An 18,916-nucleotide genomic window follows, 5' to 3' on the forward strand; every position below is an offset into this window, starting at 1 on the left:
TGCAGGAGACCTGCCTCCAGTGCATTTATGATGTAAATGCCAAAACAAAAACTTTGTTTTGTCAAGAAAGGATCCTTGCATCAAACTGCTGATGTTTCACATTCCCCTCAATGACTGGAATTTTTAGGATGTTGACTTTTTTCCACATTAGACTTGCTTTTTCTTCAAATGGTCCAAAGCAGACAATTTGTTCAATTTTGTCTGTTTCTGATTGCTCTAGTTTGACTTGTAAAACTCGATTCTGTGTATGGAACACTGAGTTTAAAGGCCTTGAGGCTTCAAGTGTCTGGAAGAGACTTTCTTTGAACAGTCTAGGTTTTATAGTACAAGAAAGTCAACTAAATATAATTCAAAATCCCGTTACTTAAGGAAACACAGCTGTTTCCCAGCTTTAATTTAGCCTTCTGGTTTGTTTATGTTCTGGATCCTGTATCAGGAAATTGTTCTGGCCTTATTTTAGTTGCTCATTTCAACCTGTCCTTCCAACTCTCACTGCTCTACAATAATAAATATACCGGTATGCCAAATGATGACTGGATATGCAAATATTTATCCTAATGATAATTGGAACACGACAATGGGAAATTATTTGAAAGGGGCCATAGAGTAGATGATTCGTTAATATTAAACTGGACACATAGAGCATGACTTAAAGTAAAGTTCAGATATCTCAGTTCTATAAATGAATTAAAGAAGACAACAATTGCTCTTCCATTTTAACATATCTTTTGAGACCTATAAGTAGACAATTACGGCCACTTTTGCATGATTCTTGAGTGACATAAATAGTTTAAATATTTTGGCTAAGAAATATTGGTTTCTATCCTAAAGAGTTTTGCTCTTGTGTATATCGATAACTATATAGCACTTAACGGTTTGGTAGATGGCTCTAAGTAACGAGCTACATTGAAGAGGTTTACTGGCAAATTCTATATATTCAGCCTACATTGGCGTGTCTAGATGAGGCAGATGCCTAACTTAATTGGTTTATAGACTTAATCGACACCTCATAATTGCTGTTAATTGCACTTAATTGAAAGGTGCCTAAGTTGAAAAATGTGAATCTATAAAAAGTAGGCGCCTAGTCCAAAATGCCTATCTAAAAGTGGGCATGGTTAGGGCCGGATCCTGGTGTTTGTTCAAGTTAGGTGCCCAACTTAGGCGCAGGTATTTAGGCGAAGAAAACCCTTGGCAAAAATGCGATGTGCCTAAAATTAGGATGCCTATCAATGCCTAACGTCACTTAGGTGGCACCTAAGCGTGATGTTAGCTTTTATTGAATTATGTTTAGCGCTGTACTAGTCGGCTCTGATTTTTAGGCCTCCTATAGAGAATGAAGCCTTTAACGCAGTAAGAATTCCACTATATTAAAAAAATCCTTCGAGCGAAATATTGACTGAAGCAATCATGGTATCATTGAATCTTCCGTTTTATATCTTGGTATATTTTATTACAGATATTGATGAGTGCACCCAAGCTTTTGGCATGCTTTGCACGTTCCGATGCATGAACGTACCAGGTAGCTACCAATGCACGTGTCCTGACCAAGGATATACGATATCACCCAACGGAAGATCCTGTCGAGGTAAATGCAACAAGAATAAACAGAAATATCAATTGTCATACTGAGGAGTTGAACATTTTAGAGGGTAAAACAAGCCCTGGAGATTGATATACTGCCATTCAAAATAAAAATATGACAGCAAGGTGGTGTGACGACACAACACAACAAATCGGACAGAAGGCAAAACAATTGAAAAGCCATACTTCAGTTGCCTCGTCACGATAGAAGTCTATCTCTCTCCTTTACAAAGGTGCGCTAAGCTTTTTAGCGTGCTAAGCATGCACTAAATGCTAACGCGTGCATGTTATCCTATGGACATGTTAGCGGTTAGTGCACACGTTGATTTAGCTTGAGCTAAATCTGCGCTAAAATGCTTAGTGCACCTTTGTAAAAGAGGGCCTATGTTTTTTGCACTTACCATGCCTCAAAATATCCTCAGCAAAATATCTTGCCCAAAATATCCTCAGCGATTACCGCAATACAAATTACACTATCATGTGTAAATCTGGTTGTAATTAGCATGGATGCACTTAGTCTGGATTCTCTATACTGTAGGTCGTCCAAACCTATGTGTGCAGTTTTGGGGGATAGTAACATAGGGCTAGATTCACTAAGCAAACCGATCGTGTACCGATCAGTTTGCGACCCCTTTACGATCCGATTTTACTCCGGCCCGATTCACTTACCTCTCTGCCAATCCAATTCCGATCTGTGCATGCCTATGAGGGGAATGGTATGCAAAGTAGGCAGGGACCTGATTCACAAAACAAATTTCGCAATCCGACTGGGCTGGCCGATCAACCTAAGAAGCGACTGCTGGGGACCATTCACAAACGTCCTTTCCAACTGTCCTGCTCCATTGCCACCCTGCTCTCTGCCCTGCTCTCTCGACAATCTCTCTGCCCCAAGCCTCTCCTGCCTGCCACCCTGAATCGCTGCCCTGCTCTGCCCCGAATCTCTCCTGCCTGCCGCCACGAATTGCCGCCCTGCTCTGCCTCAAATCTCTCCTGTTTGCCGCCCCAAATCTCTCCTGCCCTTTCCCGCACTGCGAGCCCGTGGTTTTAAGCCACGGGTGTAAAGCGGGTTAAAACCACGGGCTCGCTGGGTTAGTAAAGTAAAGTTAAAAAAAAGTCACGGCTCAGACGGGTCTTAGACGCATGTGCAGACCATCTACAGATGGTCTGTTCATGCGTTGGGATCGCACACTAGTGATCCGCGTGGTCAGAGGGGGGGTGTTCCTCCAATCGCCCTCATTTAAATGTTTTTGTTTTGGGAATTTGTCGGGCATGCAAGGGTCAGCGACAGATCGTGCATGCAAAGCAGGTAAGCGAATCTAGCCCATAGTACATGACAGCAGATAAAGATCTGAAAGGTCCATCCAGTTTGTCCAATAGTCACATATATTATTAATTCATGGTTAAATTGTCCTTTATTTCTTTAATATTTCTGGGCCATAGACCGCGGAAGTCTGCCCAATGCCGTCTTTAAGTTTCTGTTACCAGAGTTGCCGTCGAAGCTCACTCCAGCCTACCCTAACCATCCTGTCGTTTGCAGGATACAGACAATAAAGTCTGCCCAGCAGTGTCCTCTCATTCCACATTCCATCGAAGCCCTCCCTAGCCATCCTAAATCGAATCACCGTATCCAGGACACCGACTGTGCTAAGACTGCCCAGTACCGGCCTTAGTTTGTTCTAGAGTAGAAAGTACATAGCGAAGAAGACTCTGCTGCTCAATGTCCTTTATTATATATCGAGACTCGACACGATCATGTTTCGGCCCCAAATGGGCCTACCTCAGGACTCTATAGGTAGAGCAATGTGAAGTCTACTATTTTTAAATCAGTCAGAGATCAAGCTTGTAAAATATAATGGATGGCTCCGAGAGCCGTTGTAGCGATCTGAACAGAAAGCTTGGCCGCAATCTGAATATACAATTTCCTTCAAATGAACGAAAATAACTAGGACGCCTAGTAATCATAAGTCGACCAGTCCTATTCTCCACCCCTAATCATGCCTGCTTTCAGGTAGGCGTCGTTAGGTATTGCAAGGCACCTTGACATAGATGTCGCTAGGCATCCTAAGAGTTCGGTGCCAAATTTGTTTTTTTTTTTTTTTTGATTGGCTGAAAAAGTGTAGTTACTTACCTGTAACGTAGGTTCTCCATGGACAGCAGGATAGTCAGCCACATATGGGTGTTGTCCCAACACCTCCCAATTTGCGGATAAGCTCTCCAATAGCTCAGAGAGATTTTTTTTTTTTTTTTCTCTGAGCACGTGCAAGTGCCCGGGCCCCACTGGGCATGCCCGAGCCCTACCCATTTCCCCCTGCTTTCCCCTAATCCCCAGGATGTTCCTAGCTGAGGCCGGGTCGGCAGTTTGGGGAGGCGGGTGGGTTGTGTGGCTGACTATCCTGCTGTCCACGGAGAACCTACGTTACAGGTAAGTAACTACACTTTCTCCTAGGACAAGCAGGATGAGTCAGCCACATATGGGTGACTCCCTAGCCGAGGGATGTACCGACTGGACCTGCGCCTTAGTGCTTTGTGCATCCCTCGCCTGGCTGTGGAGGCCGAGCCGGGCAGGGTAATCAGGCAAAGCAGGTAAAGTTGTGGAAACAAGGTTTTAGATAAAGTGCTGTGTTAACTGAGCAATAATACTCTCAGAACAATGAACTGGTCAATGACAATCAATGAACAGTGAGAAACCAACTGGTCAACAGTGACCATTCGTACTTGCATGTGAGAATTCATACTTGCCTATTCCACATTCAGTCTAGACAGGAGTGCTGGAAGACCTACTTAACTCACAGAACAGCGAAAACTGGTCAATGACAATCAATGAACAGTGAGAAAACCAACTGGTCAGCGGTGACAATTCATAACTGGTCAATAGTGACAATTCGTACTTGCATATGAGAATTCATACTTGCCTATTCCACATTCAGACTAGACAGGATTGCTGGAAGACCTACTTAACTCGCAGAACAGTGAAATTGGTCAATGACAATCAATGAACAGTGAGAAACCAACTGGTCAACAGTGACAAATCGTACTTGCATGTGAGAATTCATACTTGCCTATTCCACATTCAGTCTAGGAAGGAGTGCTGGAAGACCTACTTAATCAATATCTATAACACCCTACTTGAACAGTGTTTGTCGATATTTATAACACCCTACTTGATCAGTGTTTGTCAAGGCTGTGCTAGTGGTTGCTGTCCCTCCCGGGAGGGAAGAGCCACTTCCAAGACTGCTCGGCCGAATGCATTTGGAGCGTGGAATGCTATGTTGAGGCAGTAGTGCTTGGTGAAGGTGTGCATGGAGGACCAAGTGGCTGCATCGCAGATGTCCCCTATTGGTGTGTGGTGCAGATGTGCCGTTGTGTTGGCTATGGTTCTGCGCTGGTGGGCGTTGGCTCCCACCTGCGGTTGATGCTGCGCTTTTCTATAGGTGAAGGGGATGCACTCTTATATCCAGCGCGAGCGCCTGCGTTTGGTGGCCGGAAGTCCTGGTCTGTTTTGGTCGTAGGAGACGAACAATTGAGGCTTGTCTAATCTGCTGCATAGTCAGGGCCCGCACACAGTCCAGGAGGTGTTGCTGAGGTGGCAGTGTGCCTCCCTGTGGGGAGATGGAGAGTGCCGGGAGGCACGCTGAAGCCGCCTTCGGCAAGAATCGGGGGTAGGTTCTGGGTACCACCCTGTTCTCATGAGGGAGTGTGTCGGTAGACACGATGGTCAGGGTTTTCCCAGCCAGGAATACGGGATCTGCCTTCCCCAAAGGTACTTCTGTTGCAAAAGTTGTAAATTAAAACGCAAGCGCTCCAACTCCAAAGCCTGCTGCAACCGCTTACCCACCTCCACATCCCAAGGCTGATGCTTATGCATCCCCTCCAATCGCCCTAACTGATGCAACAATTCAGTAACCACCTCCCGACGCCGTTGCTGCCTGAAAGAGGCCAAAGCAATCAACCGACCCCTCAGGGTAGCCTTCAATCCCTCCCATACAGCCTCCGAAGAGGCACCACACTCCAAGTTCAAATCCAGATACTCATGAAGCCACCCCTCAGTCTGAGCCACCACACCTGGATCATCCAACAGACTATCATTAAAGCTCCAGAATTTCCTTCCTGAACAGACTCCCTCACCTGCAAACTGCACCCATATAGGAGCATGGTCCAACCAAGTAACTTGTTCAATCCCCGCCAGCACCACCCGGCGAAGCAGGCCTCGTTCCACAAAAATATAGTCAATTCTGGAATAGGAGGCATGAGTCTTAGAAAAATGGGTATAATCCCATACCAATGGATGCAGCCAACGCCAACCATTTTCAACATTTAATGAGGCCAGCGCCTCCCGCAATAACTTACGGTCCCATCACCCATAGCAACCGGCTCTCCCCGAATTATCCGGATGAGGGGTCACAGAAAGATTAAAGTCCCCACCAAGTTTCAAAGATTCCCTCTTAAACTGCAGAATCCTGGGCATCAACTCCCGAAAGAAGGTACCCTGTCCCTCATTAGGTGCATAGATGTTAACCAGAGAATACAAGTTCTGCTCAATCAAAGCCTCTATCATGAGATATCTCCCCTGTGGATCCCGGGCAACCCTATGAACCTCACAGCGCACCCCTTACCAATCAGGATCCCCACCCCACCCTTCTTAAAGGTACCCACCCGAGAGGCCCAAAAGGACTGGGGAAACCGAGAGTCCCTGACAATGTGTTCATGTGATTGCAACAAGTGGGTTTCCTGGACAAAACAAATTGCAGCCCACAATCAAATCAACTCCCGGAAGAAGGCCCTCCGTTTATAAGAAGAGTTGAGACCTCTGATGTTATAAGAGACCAACTTTAGCCCCGCCATAGAAAGAAAAAAGAACAGCAACAATATACCTCCATAGCAATGATCCGTCCCTGCCCCCCTCCCTCCAACCCCACCCCCCCACCCTGCCACTCCCCTCCCCCACAGTGAGATCTTCCAGACCTCCCACTAACATGCAAGGAAGTAAAGAGTCCCCATCGCCCTTTGCACAAACAACCAAAACCATAACAACAACCATCCCCACAAGCACTCACCAAACACCAAGATCAAAGATCCCCCCAACCATATACCCACCAAAACCATTCTCCAACCCACAACCACACTCCCTCCAAACTTAGAACCAGTGCACACCCGTCCCCACACAGAACTCCAACCAGGGGAATTCCCACCCCCTCCCCCCTCAATCCCCAAACAAAATCATAAAACCTCAGTCATATGGGGGAAAGGGCAATCCATCCCCCCCCAGAAGCCCACACTCAGACAACTAAAGTCCACAACAGAGTGTGTGAATCAGGTCGCAAAATACACAGCCGAAGCATGCCAGCATTCATGAAGGGCCATTGGAAGAGGATGCAGCAGCTGAATGGGGGAGGGGCCCACCACGACCACCTTGACCTTGGGAACCACGTTCCACTCTCTGCCAACGAAAAGAAGCAGGACTCCGTCCTGCACTCAGAGCCCCTACCCCCCGGCACCGGGTCAGAATCAGCCAGGACCTCAATCCCCTCCTTTTGCAGCAGAGCTTGTGCCTCACAGACCGAAGAGACGTTGGTATGCACACCATTAATAGTGATCACCACCCCAAAGGGATAGGTCCAACAATAGCGCAGGTTACTGCGCTGCAAGGCCTTGGTCACCTTCTGGAAAGCAACGTGCAACGTGCTGGCAGCAAAGTCATGATAAAATTCCAGACGATGACCCTCCCAAGTCACCATACCCATCTCCCGGGCTCTCCTTAAGATCTGCTCTTTAAGCATGAAGCTCTGAAGGCACAACACAACATCCTTAGGCTGATCAGTAACTCGGGGACCGAATGCCCTATGCGCTCTTTCAGTTCCCGGTTCCAGAGTCTCATTCTGCAGCAACCAGCGGAGCAACTTAAGTACAGTGGCACATACATCTCTGTATTCCAGCAGATCAGGGAGGCCCCGCACCCGCAGGTTGTTACGCCAGGTGCGGTTCTCCAAATCCTCCATCTTGTCTAGCAAAAGCTGATATTCAGCCAAGACGCTCTCCAATTTTCATTGCATCCCGATCATATTCTCCTCGTAGCAATCCAGACGGATCTCCATCACTTCCACCCACGTGCCCACTTCCACCAAATCCGTACGGAGCTCCTGCACCACCTCCCATACCTGTACTGCCACAGCCGAGATCTCAGATTTACTTCCAAAATCCATTGCTGCATGTCTGCTGTAGTCAGCGGGTCAGGAGGAGGGCGCTCCGGAGCCAGCTCAACAAGCATATCAGTCACTGCTTCGATGGCTCTCCCCAAACTTGCGGCTCCACTCCTGCTCGACTCCATAACATCGGCGCCACGTGTGCCCCTGCTCAACGCCTGTTCCATCGTGCTCTGCCCCGGTTTGTCGCATGGAAGCTTTCTGCGGGTCGCCATTCCCTCCACAATCGAATTTAACACCCGTAGCAGGCAAGTAGGACGATATCCAGCACCATAACACAGCGAGAAGAAGGTTTAAGCTCAGGGCTCGAACGGAGCTCACCGATCAGGCTGCCATTCGTATCGGTGACCGTCTTAACTACTGTTTTAAAATCTTTTAAGCATTATGTTAAAATAAATGTGGTTTTTTTTCTATGTTGTAACTCGCTTAGTAAAAATTAAATTAAGCGACTCATCAAATTAAAATAAAACTTGAAACATGTTTGTTGCATCTTAACGGGGCTTGCTTACTACAGGGTGCATTGAGGCATCCTAAGGTAAGATTCAAATGTGCGTGTGCTATCCACACATAACAAAAAATAATTTTAATTTTTTTCACTGAGAGGGTGTGTCTAGGGGGGAGGAGAATGGGTGTGTCTATGTTAATCAATTAGGCCCAAATTCTCTAAATGGCACCTACATCAGCAGCCGCTTAAAAAAGCTGCCCCAATCGCATGTCAATCATCCAACCGCGGCTACGTGAAACATAGGCCAGGGTTTTTAAGGCCTACATTTCTGGCTCCTACCTTACATGAGAATCACATCCATAGAGGCCACTTCAGCATTAACCACACCTGTAGTGGCTACAGGCATCATAAAGTGCCTCCTTGGGGCGGATGGTTTCATTTTTGGAGGCACCGCAGTCGCTTCCGCTTTTTAAAATTGTTTTTCAATCAGTCAATTACTGCGCCGATTGAACCAATTAAAACAACTAAGTATGGCACTGTGTAGATAATTTGGGCCTTAGTGTGTCAGCATTGCCGCCAACTAATTAGTATGGGATTAGCGTGTCAACCTGTACCGTCTACAAAACAGATGGTGTTAAGGGTCTACGCACTGTTGGCCAAGCGATAATTGCAACATTAGCGGGAGGTCATTAATGCCAAAAAACAGAAAATCGACCATTTTACTGCCGGACTAAAAATGACCCTAGTGCCTGGGAAAGACCCATGTAAAGGTGCGCTAAGGCCTTTTTATAGTGCCGCTTTGTAAAAGAGTCAACAGTTTGCTGTTTTAGAATTACCGCCACCCGTTTTGTAGATGATAAGGTCTCCTGTATTATTTGTGAACTACAGACTAACCCCCTGTTTTACTAAGGGCTCCTTTTACTAAACCGCGTTAGGGCTTTAACACGCGGAATAGCGCGCGCTGAATTGCCGCATGTGCTAGACCTTGACGCTAGCATTGTGCTGGCATTAGTTCTAGAAGCGTAGCGCGCGGTAATTTCCTGCGTGCGCTAAAAATGCTAGCGCACCTTAGTAAAAGGAGCCCTAAGGCGCGCTAATTGAATTAGTGCACGCTGAACGCTAACGCTTCCATAGACTAACATGCACGGGTTAGCGTTTAGCATGCACTAAGTCGATTAGCACGCGCTAATCGGTTAGCACACCTTAGTAAAAACAGGGCCTAAATTCTATGTGCTGATAAATCTCTTCATTAAGGCGCTTAATAAATCCAAATAAATAAATTATGCAAGCATGCTTCCTCTTGGTCTCTTTTTAATATAAATTCGGCCCCATACTTAAATAAGGTGCTATGTTCTTTTTTGCCTTTCATTTTTTCTAAAAATAATACAATTATTCTGTTATATTTTTTTTTAAGATATTGATGAATGTACCACAGGAACTCACAACTGTTCAGCTTCCGAATTTTGTTACAACATCCAGGGCTCCTTCAGATGTCTCTTAATAGAATGTCCTGAAAACTACAGAAAAGTATCACAGATGTAAGTTTATGGGCATAGAAAACGGTGTAAAATCCTTTGTTTCACGTTTAGGTGAAATATGAATGGGTTAGTATTCAGCCTTTGTGATCATGTTTTTAGACACCAGCAAAAGGATTTTTTTTTTGTTTTTAGTCTTAGTTTCTTTATTGAAAATTTTTGTATGTCATACAGAACCAAACAAAGAAGAAAATACAAAAGAAAAATGCAGTCAAGGATACACAACGTTTATGCATACAATAACATCATAACAGCTACGTGTTAGAACAAGAATACTGAAGGGAATAGACTTAGCAGATAAAGACAGATTGTTCACCCTCTCCAAGGTAGGGAGAACGAGAGGGCACTCTCTAAAGTTGAAAGGAGATAGATTCCGTACAAACGTAAGGAAGTTCTTCTTCTCCCAGAGAGTGGTAGAAAACTGGAACACTCTTCCGGAGTCTATTATAGGGGAAAATACCCTCCAGGGACTCAAGACAAAGTAGATAAAGACAGGTTGTTCACCCTCTCCAAGGTAGGGAGAACGAGAGGGCATTCTCTAAAGTTGAAAGGAGATAGATTCCGTACAAACGTAAGGAAGTTCTTCTTCTCCCAGAGAGTGGTAGAAAACTGGAACGCTCTTCCAGAGGCTGTTATAGGGGAAAAATCCCTCCAGGGATTCAAGACAAAGTTAGACAAGTTCCTGCTAAACCAGAACGTACGCAGGTAAGGCTAGTCTTGGTTAGGGCACTGGTCTTTGACCTAAGGGCCGCCGCATGAGCGGACTGCTGGGCACGATGGACCACTGGTCTGACCCAGCAGCAGTAATTCGTATGCCTTAAGAGGAGACCATTTAACAAGGGAGAATAGTGGTGATGTGCCCATAAAGTTCCTCTTAGCATTATAACATTCGTTTCTATAAGTAATAGAGAATGACACGGGGAAAAAATCTGTCCCCGTCACCGCCCCGTCACCGGCCCACCATCCTCTGCACCGCCCCGTCACCGCCGAACCCTTCACCGCCCCGTCACCGTCACCGCCATCCCTTTCACCGCCCCGTCACCGCCACTGCCATCCCATTCACCGCCCCGTCACCGTCCCCGCTGCATCCATATAAGCCTTTTTCCTTTCACTCCCTCCTTCCAATTTGAGCCGGGAACACTAGCGATCGCACGGTCCCCACGGCCACTACCTGCCTGCCCGGTCGATCCTGGTGTTTGGCCGGCTCTCTCCCTTCTCCTCACCTTGGTTTGTGGGTTTTCTTTTTCGGCAACCTCCGCGCTTTCCCAGGGAGCCGCACACGCGCGGCTGCTCAGTGTTCGATCTTCTGCTCTGCTGCAACTTCCTGTTTCCGGTTGCGTCAGAGCAGAAGATCGAGGCTGAGCAGCGGCGGGTGTGCGCGGCTCTCTGGTAGCGTGCGGGTCGCCGAGGAGGAGGATCTGCGGACTGGGGTGAGGAGAGGGGAGAGAGCTGGCTGGACACTGGAATCGATTGGGCGGGCGGGTGTGAGCTGCGGGGACCGCGCGATCCTTCATGCCTCACTGCGGGGGACAAGACCATTCACCGCCCCGCGGGTGTCTTCTCCAAGCTGAAGAGCCCTAGCTGCTTTAGCCTTTCCTCATAGGGAAGTTGACTCATTCTTCTTTTTATTTTTGTCACCTTTCTCTATACATTTTCTAATTCCTCTATATCTCTTTTGAGATACGGCAACCAGAATTGCAAACAGTATTTGAGGTGTGGCAGCACAAGAGAGCGATACAAGGGCATTATAACATTTTCATCTTTGTTTTCCATTCCTTTTCTGATAATTCCTAACATTCTATTTGCTTTCTTAGCCGCTGCCACGCATTGAGCTGAGGGTTTCAACATATCCTCAAAGATGATACCTAGATCCTTTTCTTGGCCAGTGACTCCTAACGTGAAACTCTGCATCATATAGTTATAGTTCGGGTTCCTCTTTCCTACATGCATCACTTTACATTTGCTTGCATTAGACGTTATCTGCCATTTTGACACCCAATCTCCCAGCCTCACAAGGTCCTCTTGCAATTTTTCACAGTCTTCTTGCGATTTAACAACTTTGAATAACTTTGTCATCAGCAAATTTAATTATCTCACTACTTATTCCCGTCTCTAGTTCACTGATAAATATGTTAAAACCTAGCGGTCCCAGCACAGACCCCTGGGGAACCCCACTATTTACAAATTTAGATAATATTCTCATAGTTATTCAAACCAGTCACTCAAACAGTTATTCGAGGAGGAAAAAAGCCATCATAAACTGTTCAGCAAATATTTTGCAGACATCCGATTAATATCATACCGATCTTGATGAACTATTGAACCTGGTATGCAAAAAAACTTTAAACAAAAGACTTATCTTGTCAGCCGATTAGTCAAACTGCTGTTTATCAACCCAATTCTCTGTTTCGGGTCCATTGCCGACTAAGGCCAGCCAGTGTTTCGCCGTAGGCTTCGTCAGGGCTGGAACCCACATACACTGTTGGCACTTGAATTCTGCGCTCAAATCTCAGGAGAAAGAGAAGGTTATTCGACCAACATGGAAATGTATTAATTGAGCCTGTATTTCTTATTTGTAAATGTTTATTCAGGTTTAATAAGGAGCATGGAATTTCATAATTTAATTCCTATTGATCTGTGTTTGGGCTCTGCCTCACAATTTTCTTTTATTTAGCTAATTGATTTGATTTTGTTAGGGTATAAAGTAATTTATCCAGTTTTATGCTGCTGTTTATCAAAACAAATATTGCTTGTAAATACTTTATAGCATTATTTCTGCTTCATTAACATACAAATCAGAAAAAAACTAAACTAACCTAGAGTTATATTGAGGATGGTTACTTTTTAAATATTCTGCGACGGTTTTAGAGCTGCCTTCCATGTAAGAATTGCGTAAAATAAATATTCTCGTAGCATTCAGTATTACTGATGAATCTAAGCTTCCTCTCTGAGCTGCAAGTCACACATAATTCTGTTTTTCTGCATGTGTGTTACATGTGGAGCTTGCCAGCAAAATGATTACAATCGCCACAAAGTCCACCACAGGAATCCCTCGGGTGGTCTTATTTAAGGCAACGGAAATGCTACATGGCAGACTAGGAATTGCCATTAGAGATGTGGAAATCAAAAGGATGGACGGAAATGTGGATTTTTCAAAGTTTCCAGAAACCTCTTTTTTATCAAGATTGTACAAATGCTTCAAAGGTAATAACATAATACAAATAAAAAGGACATACTAAAGGGTAAACATGGATACATAAGGAAGAACGATAAAAGGGTACATCATTTAAATTTTGTTAGGGGGAAGGGCAAACCAAAGGGTAGGTAGGGAACAAGAAAGGGGTAGAGGGTGCAGCAAGAGTTAATCATGGGCTGAAAATAATAATAACTTTATTTTTTTATACCGCCATAACCAAAAGTTCTAGGCGGTTTACACTCAATAGCTCTGGACAATCAATGAAATATAATAATAAAAAGAGCTGGACAATCAATGAAATACAATAATACAGTAAAAGAGACAAATATTTGTAAAATAGACTTTCAATAATAAAATTCTCATTAAGTAATAAACGTTTTTGTTTCTGTTCAAAAATTTTATTGGGTTTCAAAAAAGCAAATTCCAAACGTAAGATAGCAGGTTACAAGCATTAATAACCAAACTGATTGCTCCTGATCAATGCAGCTTCATAACTGGGCAATACCCTAATGACAACACGAGGACCTTCTCTAACATCATTGCCCAATCTGAACGCCTGGACAAACTTTTAACTTGGAGGGGGGGGAGGGGAATCATTAATTTGGGTTCTACTCAGTGGCAATAAAGCTAAGGACCAGTGTGAATGGGACAATCCAGCATGGCCGTTTCAGAGTGGTGCTTTGCAGTGCGGGCTGTTTCATCTCTTAATATCAACATACCCTCTTAAGGTCAACCTTTTACCCTGGAAGTCTTCCCTTTGGATGTGCCTGATTGATCTATGATGATGCCACCCCCGTTTCAAACCTTGAAGTCACCAGAAGATGCGAAGGCAGGAGAAGAAGACCACAGGTGAGTGAAGTGAAAGGAAAGAAGCACCAATGGGGCAAGGGGGGGGGTGTTATTCCCCCCCCTCCCCTTTCAAACCTCAGAGCTTCAGCAAGGTATGCGCTCACCATTACAATGGCCGTGATGAAACAGCTGAACGGGCTAAACTAGACTAAAGCTTAACTTCGTATACCGAGTCATTATTCTGAGAAAGCTGGGCTCTGTTTACATCAATTAAATAAACAGGGAATGATTTCCAAATGATAAATACAAGATTATAGCAAAATTTCAAAAGAATTAATTTTCAAAATGTTTGGCAAATAGAGTAATTTTTAAAGATTTACCGAAAAAATTAAAACGAACTGTTACTCCTTAAAAAAAAGGGGGAGATCATTCCAGAGTTGAGAGAGTTTAAAGACCAAAGATTGACTGAAGATCTTGACTCCTTTAATCCCTTTTATAGAAGGAAGGGAGAGTTTAAATTGTTGGATACCTCTTGCAAAGGAGAATCGGTAAGCGTTCCAAAATAAAGGAATAAAAGGATTAAAGATACCACGTAGAATTTTAAAAGAAATACAAGCGCAAGTGCAAGTGCTGAAACAGCTGTGCAGATTCATCCTAGACACGGACTAGTGGGGCGGACAAATACAAAGTGAAGCACATTGGGAAGAATAACCCAAATCACAGTTATCAAACGCTAGGGTCCACCACCCAAGAAAAAAGATCTAGGTGACCTTCTGCCCAATGTGTGGCGTTGGTCAGGGAAGGGGTAAAACGCGGACCTCACGGATCTAAACCCGCACGTCCTTAATCTGAGGTCCGTGCCGTTTGTAATTAGTTTCTGGCTCTGACAGACCTCGGTGACGATTTAGCGCTGACGGATCCGTCCCAGCATAGGGAGGGAAAAAGTATTAGGATCCGTCTGCGCTAAAATGTCACCGAGCTCTGTCGGAGCCAGAGACTAGTGCTAGTGCTGGAGTGGCTCTAAAACAAATCCTTTAAACTGGTTTCCTGCAGCCCCAGTAAATCGGCTCTGACAGACCTTGATGGCATTGTAGCGCTGACGGATCCTAATACTTTTCCCTCCCTATGCTGAGACGGATCCATCAGCGCTAAATTGTCACCGAGGTCTGTCAGAGCCAGAAACTTAACTACAAGCGGCACAGACCTCAGATTTTTAAGGACGTGCGGATTTAGATCCGTCAGGTCCGTGAGGTCCCCGTTTTACCCCTTCTCCGTTGGTCATAAAAACAAACAAGATGCTAGGAATTATTATCAAAAGGATGATAAATAAGATGAAGAATATTATGCCTCTGTATCGCTCTATGGTGCAAACTCAGCTGAAGTATTACATTCAATTTGGGTCACTGTAACTCAAAAAAGATATAGTGGAATTGGAAAAGGTTCAAAAAAGAGCAACCAAGACGATAAAGGGGATGGAGCTCCTTTCGTTTGAAGAAAGACTAACGAGGTTAGGGCTCTTCAGCTAAGAAAAGAGACAGCTGAGGGGAGATATGATTGAAATCTACAAAATCAGGGACAAGTAAATGACTTTTTTTTTACTCCATCAAAATGACAAAGACTAGGGACACACGATGATGTTGCAGGGAAATACTTTTAAAATGAATAGGAGGAAATATTTTTTCACTTAGGGAATAGTTAAGCTGTGGAACTCATTGCCAGAAGATGTGGTTACAAGGGATAGTGTAACTAGGTTGAAAAAAAAGGTTTGGACAAGTTTCTGGAAGAAAAGTCCACAGGCTGCTATTGAGACAGACTAAAGGAAAGCCTGAGATTGGTAGCATGGAATGTTGCTACTATTTGGGGTTCTGGCAGGTACTTATGACCTGGATTGACCACTGTGGAAACACGATGGACCATTGGTCTGACCCAGTATTGCTATTCTTATGTTTTTATGATTGCACCATCAAAAGACAAAAAAGATATAATAAAATCATACATAGTGGTGTGTGCTGCAAATGTAGCACTCTGTAGTTCACTTCCATAGTGTGACAACAGCCATTACTCTCATCAGCTTTTTTAAAAAAAATCCTGACCCTATGTTTTCCCATTTCTACATATTATTTTTCATTCTCTTCTTTCCTAGTAATTTATTTGCTGAGTATAGAAACATAGAAACATAGAAACATAGAAATTGACGGCAGAAAAGGGCTATAGCCCATCGAGTCTGCCCATACCAATGACCCACTCCCTGATTCTTACTCTCCTAGAGATCCCACATGAATATCCCATTTTCTCTTGAAATCTAACACGCTGCTGGCCTCAATTACCCTCTGAGGCAACTCGTTCCAATGATCTACCACCCTTTCAGTGAAGAAGTACTTCCTCGCATCACCCTGAAATTTCCCTCCCCTGATTTTTAGCAAGTGTCCTCTGGTTACTGAGGGCCCTATAAGACTGAAGATATCATCTTTCACCTCTATACGCCCAGTAATATACTTAAAGGTCTCAATCATGTCCCCTCTCTCTCTTCGCTCCTCCAGTGAGTACATCCTCAGTTTTTTTAACCTTTCTTCATACGTGAGTTCCCTGAGCCCCAAAACCATCCTGGTAGCCATTCGCTGAACCGACTCAATTCTCAACACATCTTTTCGGTAGTGTGGTCTCCAGTATTGAACACAATACTCGAGATGAGGTCTCACCATGGATCTGTACAGCGGCATTATGACTTCAGGTTTTCTGCTGACAAAACCCCTACGGATACAGCCCATCATTTGTCTTGCCTTGGATGATGCCTTCTCTACTTGATTGGCAGCCTTCATATCGTCGCTAATGATCACTCCTAAATCACGTTCCACCGTGGTCCTGGACAATATTCCTGACAATAGACATGTGCTTTCACTTCATTTCAGTTGAAAAACAAAGGGACCCAAAAGTTTAGCACACATTAATGCCTATTGGCTCTCCCTAATTTTAGTAAAAGAGCCCCAAAACAAAAGGCAAATAATCAGTTGTGTTTTAATCTTGGTAACAATCACAAACTGCCAACTTCCGGATTTCCAACTGAAAACCCCCATTCCAGAGCTGCAACTATTAATTAAACCAATTTCTATTCTGCACCATTAGCTACAAGCTCTTGGCGGAGTACAAATGATTACACAAATCAAATACACGGGGTAAAAATTCAACATACACAACATAAACTTAAAACAAATAAATAAACATAACAGAAACATCCCACTCCCCCAAATGAAGAAGGTTAAATGGACACTTGACTTTTCATTTGACCTTTCGCTCCCAACTCTGAGGATTGTTAAGCAGCTTCAACTTCTGATTTTACTGTTCTGAGGCTGATCCCAGACAGATAAACTCATTGGATCTGTAGTAGAGGTCTGCACGGGAACAGGGATTACGGTAATCCCGCGGGTCCCGCGGGAATCCCCCCTAACCCACGGGACTCCCACCGGGACCCCCCTCTAGCCAATGGGACTCCCACGGGGATGGAAGGTTTTGGAAGCAGGGTTCGTCCATATAATATAATGGACATGTCAGTTTATAAGCTAATTACCTGAACAGAAAACAAAAAAAGGGTTCCACCAAAGAGATTCCACAAGGAAATCAGCAGCACAAACACAAAAGAAACTGGAATTGATGATCCTGTCAGAAGTAATTGCTGCTTTTTATGGGGACGGGCGGGGATGGAGGTAATTCCTAGCGGGGATGGGTGGGGGATGGAGAGGATCCTGGCAGATACGGGTGGGGACGGAGAGGATCCTGGCGGGGACGGGCGGGGATGGGTGGGATTTCTGTCCCCGTGCAACTCTCTAATCTGTAGCCTATAATATTACCAGGCTAAATTCGGTGATTCCTTAAGCAACTTTCTTTAATACAAAACTTAAAACAAATAAATAAATAAACTTACAGTTCAGTAGATCTTAAGGAATTTCTTCTCTCACAGAATTCACACTCAATCAGCACCTCCTTTGAGTAGGGGAAGCCAGGAGTGTATTTTCACATACTTGTAGTGAAGTGGTAATACTGTACTTTTAAGCTTAACGACACCAAGCAGATACAAAGGTCAAAATCAGAAGGGGAATAGTAATTTCTCTATGGCCACATGCAACTCTAACATGGAGTCAGCTATCTCCTCACACAAGAGCAGCAGCCAGGGAAAGGAGGGATAGCAGTTCTCTCTGGGAGCTTATCTTAAAGAAATATATACAGTTTACATATTCAGTAAATAAACACCCTTCTTCCATGAAAAGTAGGACAGAACATGCATCAGTCAGGCTCATTGCCGTATCTCCAGTTTCTGCAAATAGGACACAAGCAATCTCCCATTTGGTACTAGATTCAATAAATGGTACCCAAATTTGGTCACCGAAAAAAATGAGCACTGAGCACTATTCTATAATAGGCTCTCTGAGATGGTTGCCATGTAAAGAAAAGCATTTAGTGTCAGGATCCGTGCTCAACTTTGGATACGAGGATAATTGGATGCAGATCCCCTGAATTCTATAATACTGCATGCATCTTTATTGAATGCCTCTGGACTGCCCATGACTCTCCCATGGCCACACCCCTGAACATTTGCACGCATATCTTTATAGAACCGCGTGTAGCAAGATGTGCATTCAAATTAACACCAATAAATGATTATTAGTACCCAATTACTGGTGCTGAATGGCTCAATAATTAAATTGCATGCACAAATTGGGTGCAAGCCCAAATTTCAGCACCATTTATAGAAACCAGGCCTTGGTCTTTTTCACAAAATAGTGTTTGCCAGCCCCATTTGAAATAAGGTCTCTGTGAGGCAGGGAGTGACTGAAAGATCAATCCTGCCTTATTTGGACATTGGCTGATGGCTTTGTGAAGAGATGTGGATAGGTCCTTGGGGGGGGGTGGCTTTGGAATTTTTAAATTTTGATTTTGAGTGTTCACATAAATTAGAGAGCATGTAATTAAAGGTCTGTAATTTATGGTGTAAAATGTTGGCCAATTGAATAAGCTGTTTGAGCACTGACAGTTGTGACATTATAATGTCTAAAATGTACTATTTGAAGATTTTTGCATGGTTTTTATGCCTATGATAGATACAGTAGTGAGCACAAGTTTAAAAGCTGCTTGGTTTACATTATATCTGAGGCTTTTGCGTCTGATAAAATTTTAT

The 18,916-nt window shown here is 44.2% G+C and overlaps 1 protein-coding gene across 3 annotated transcripts in view; it reads left to right on the plus strand.

Moving 5' to 3' along the window:
* Nucleotides 1-18,916, plus strand: part of FBLN2 (fibulin 2) — a 261,844-nt gene that overhangs the window by 236,393 nt on the left and 6,535 nt on the right. For all 3 annotated transcript variants that reach the window (XM_033926337.1, XM_033926336.1, XM_033926338.1), the window contains 2 exons: nucleotides 1,457-1,585; nucleotides 9,641-9,764. In XM_033926337.1, the coding sequence (XP_033782228.1) occupies nucleotides 1,457-1,585; nucleotides 9,641-9,764 (253 nt within the window). The remainder of the gene's footprint in view (nucleotides 1-1,456; nucleotides 1,586-9,640; nucleotides 9,765-18,916) is intronic.

This window comes from Geotrypetes seraphini, chromosome 17, assembly GCF_902459505.1.
Source record: "Geotrypetes seraphini chromosome 17, aGeoSer1.1, whole genome shotgun sequence".
Lineage (NCBI taxonomy): Eukaryota > Metazoa > Chordata > Amphibia > Gymnophiona > Dermophiidae > Geotrypetes > Geotrypetes seraphini.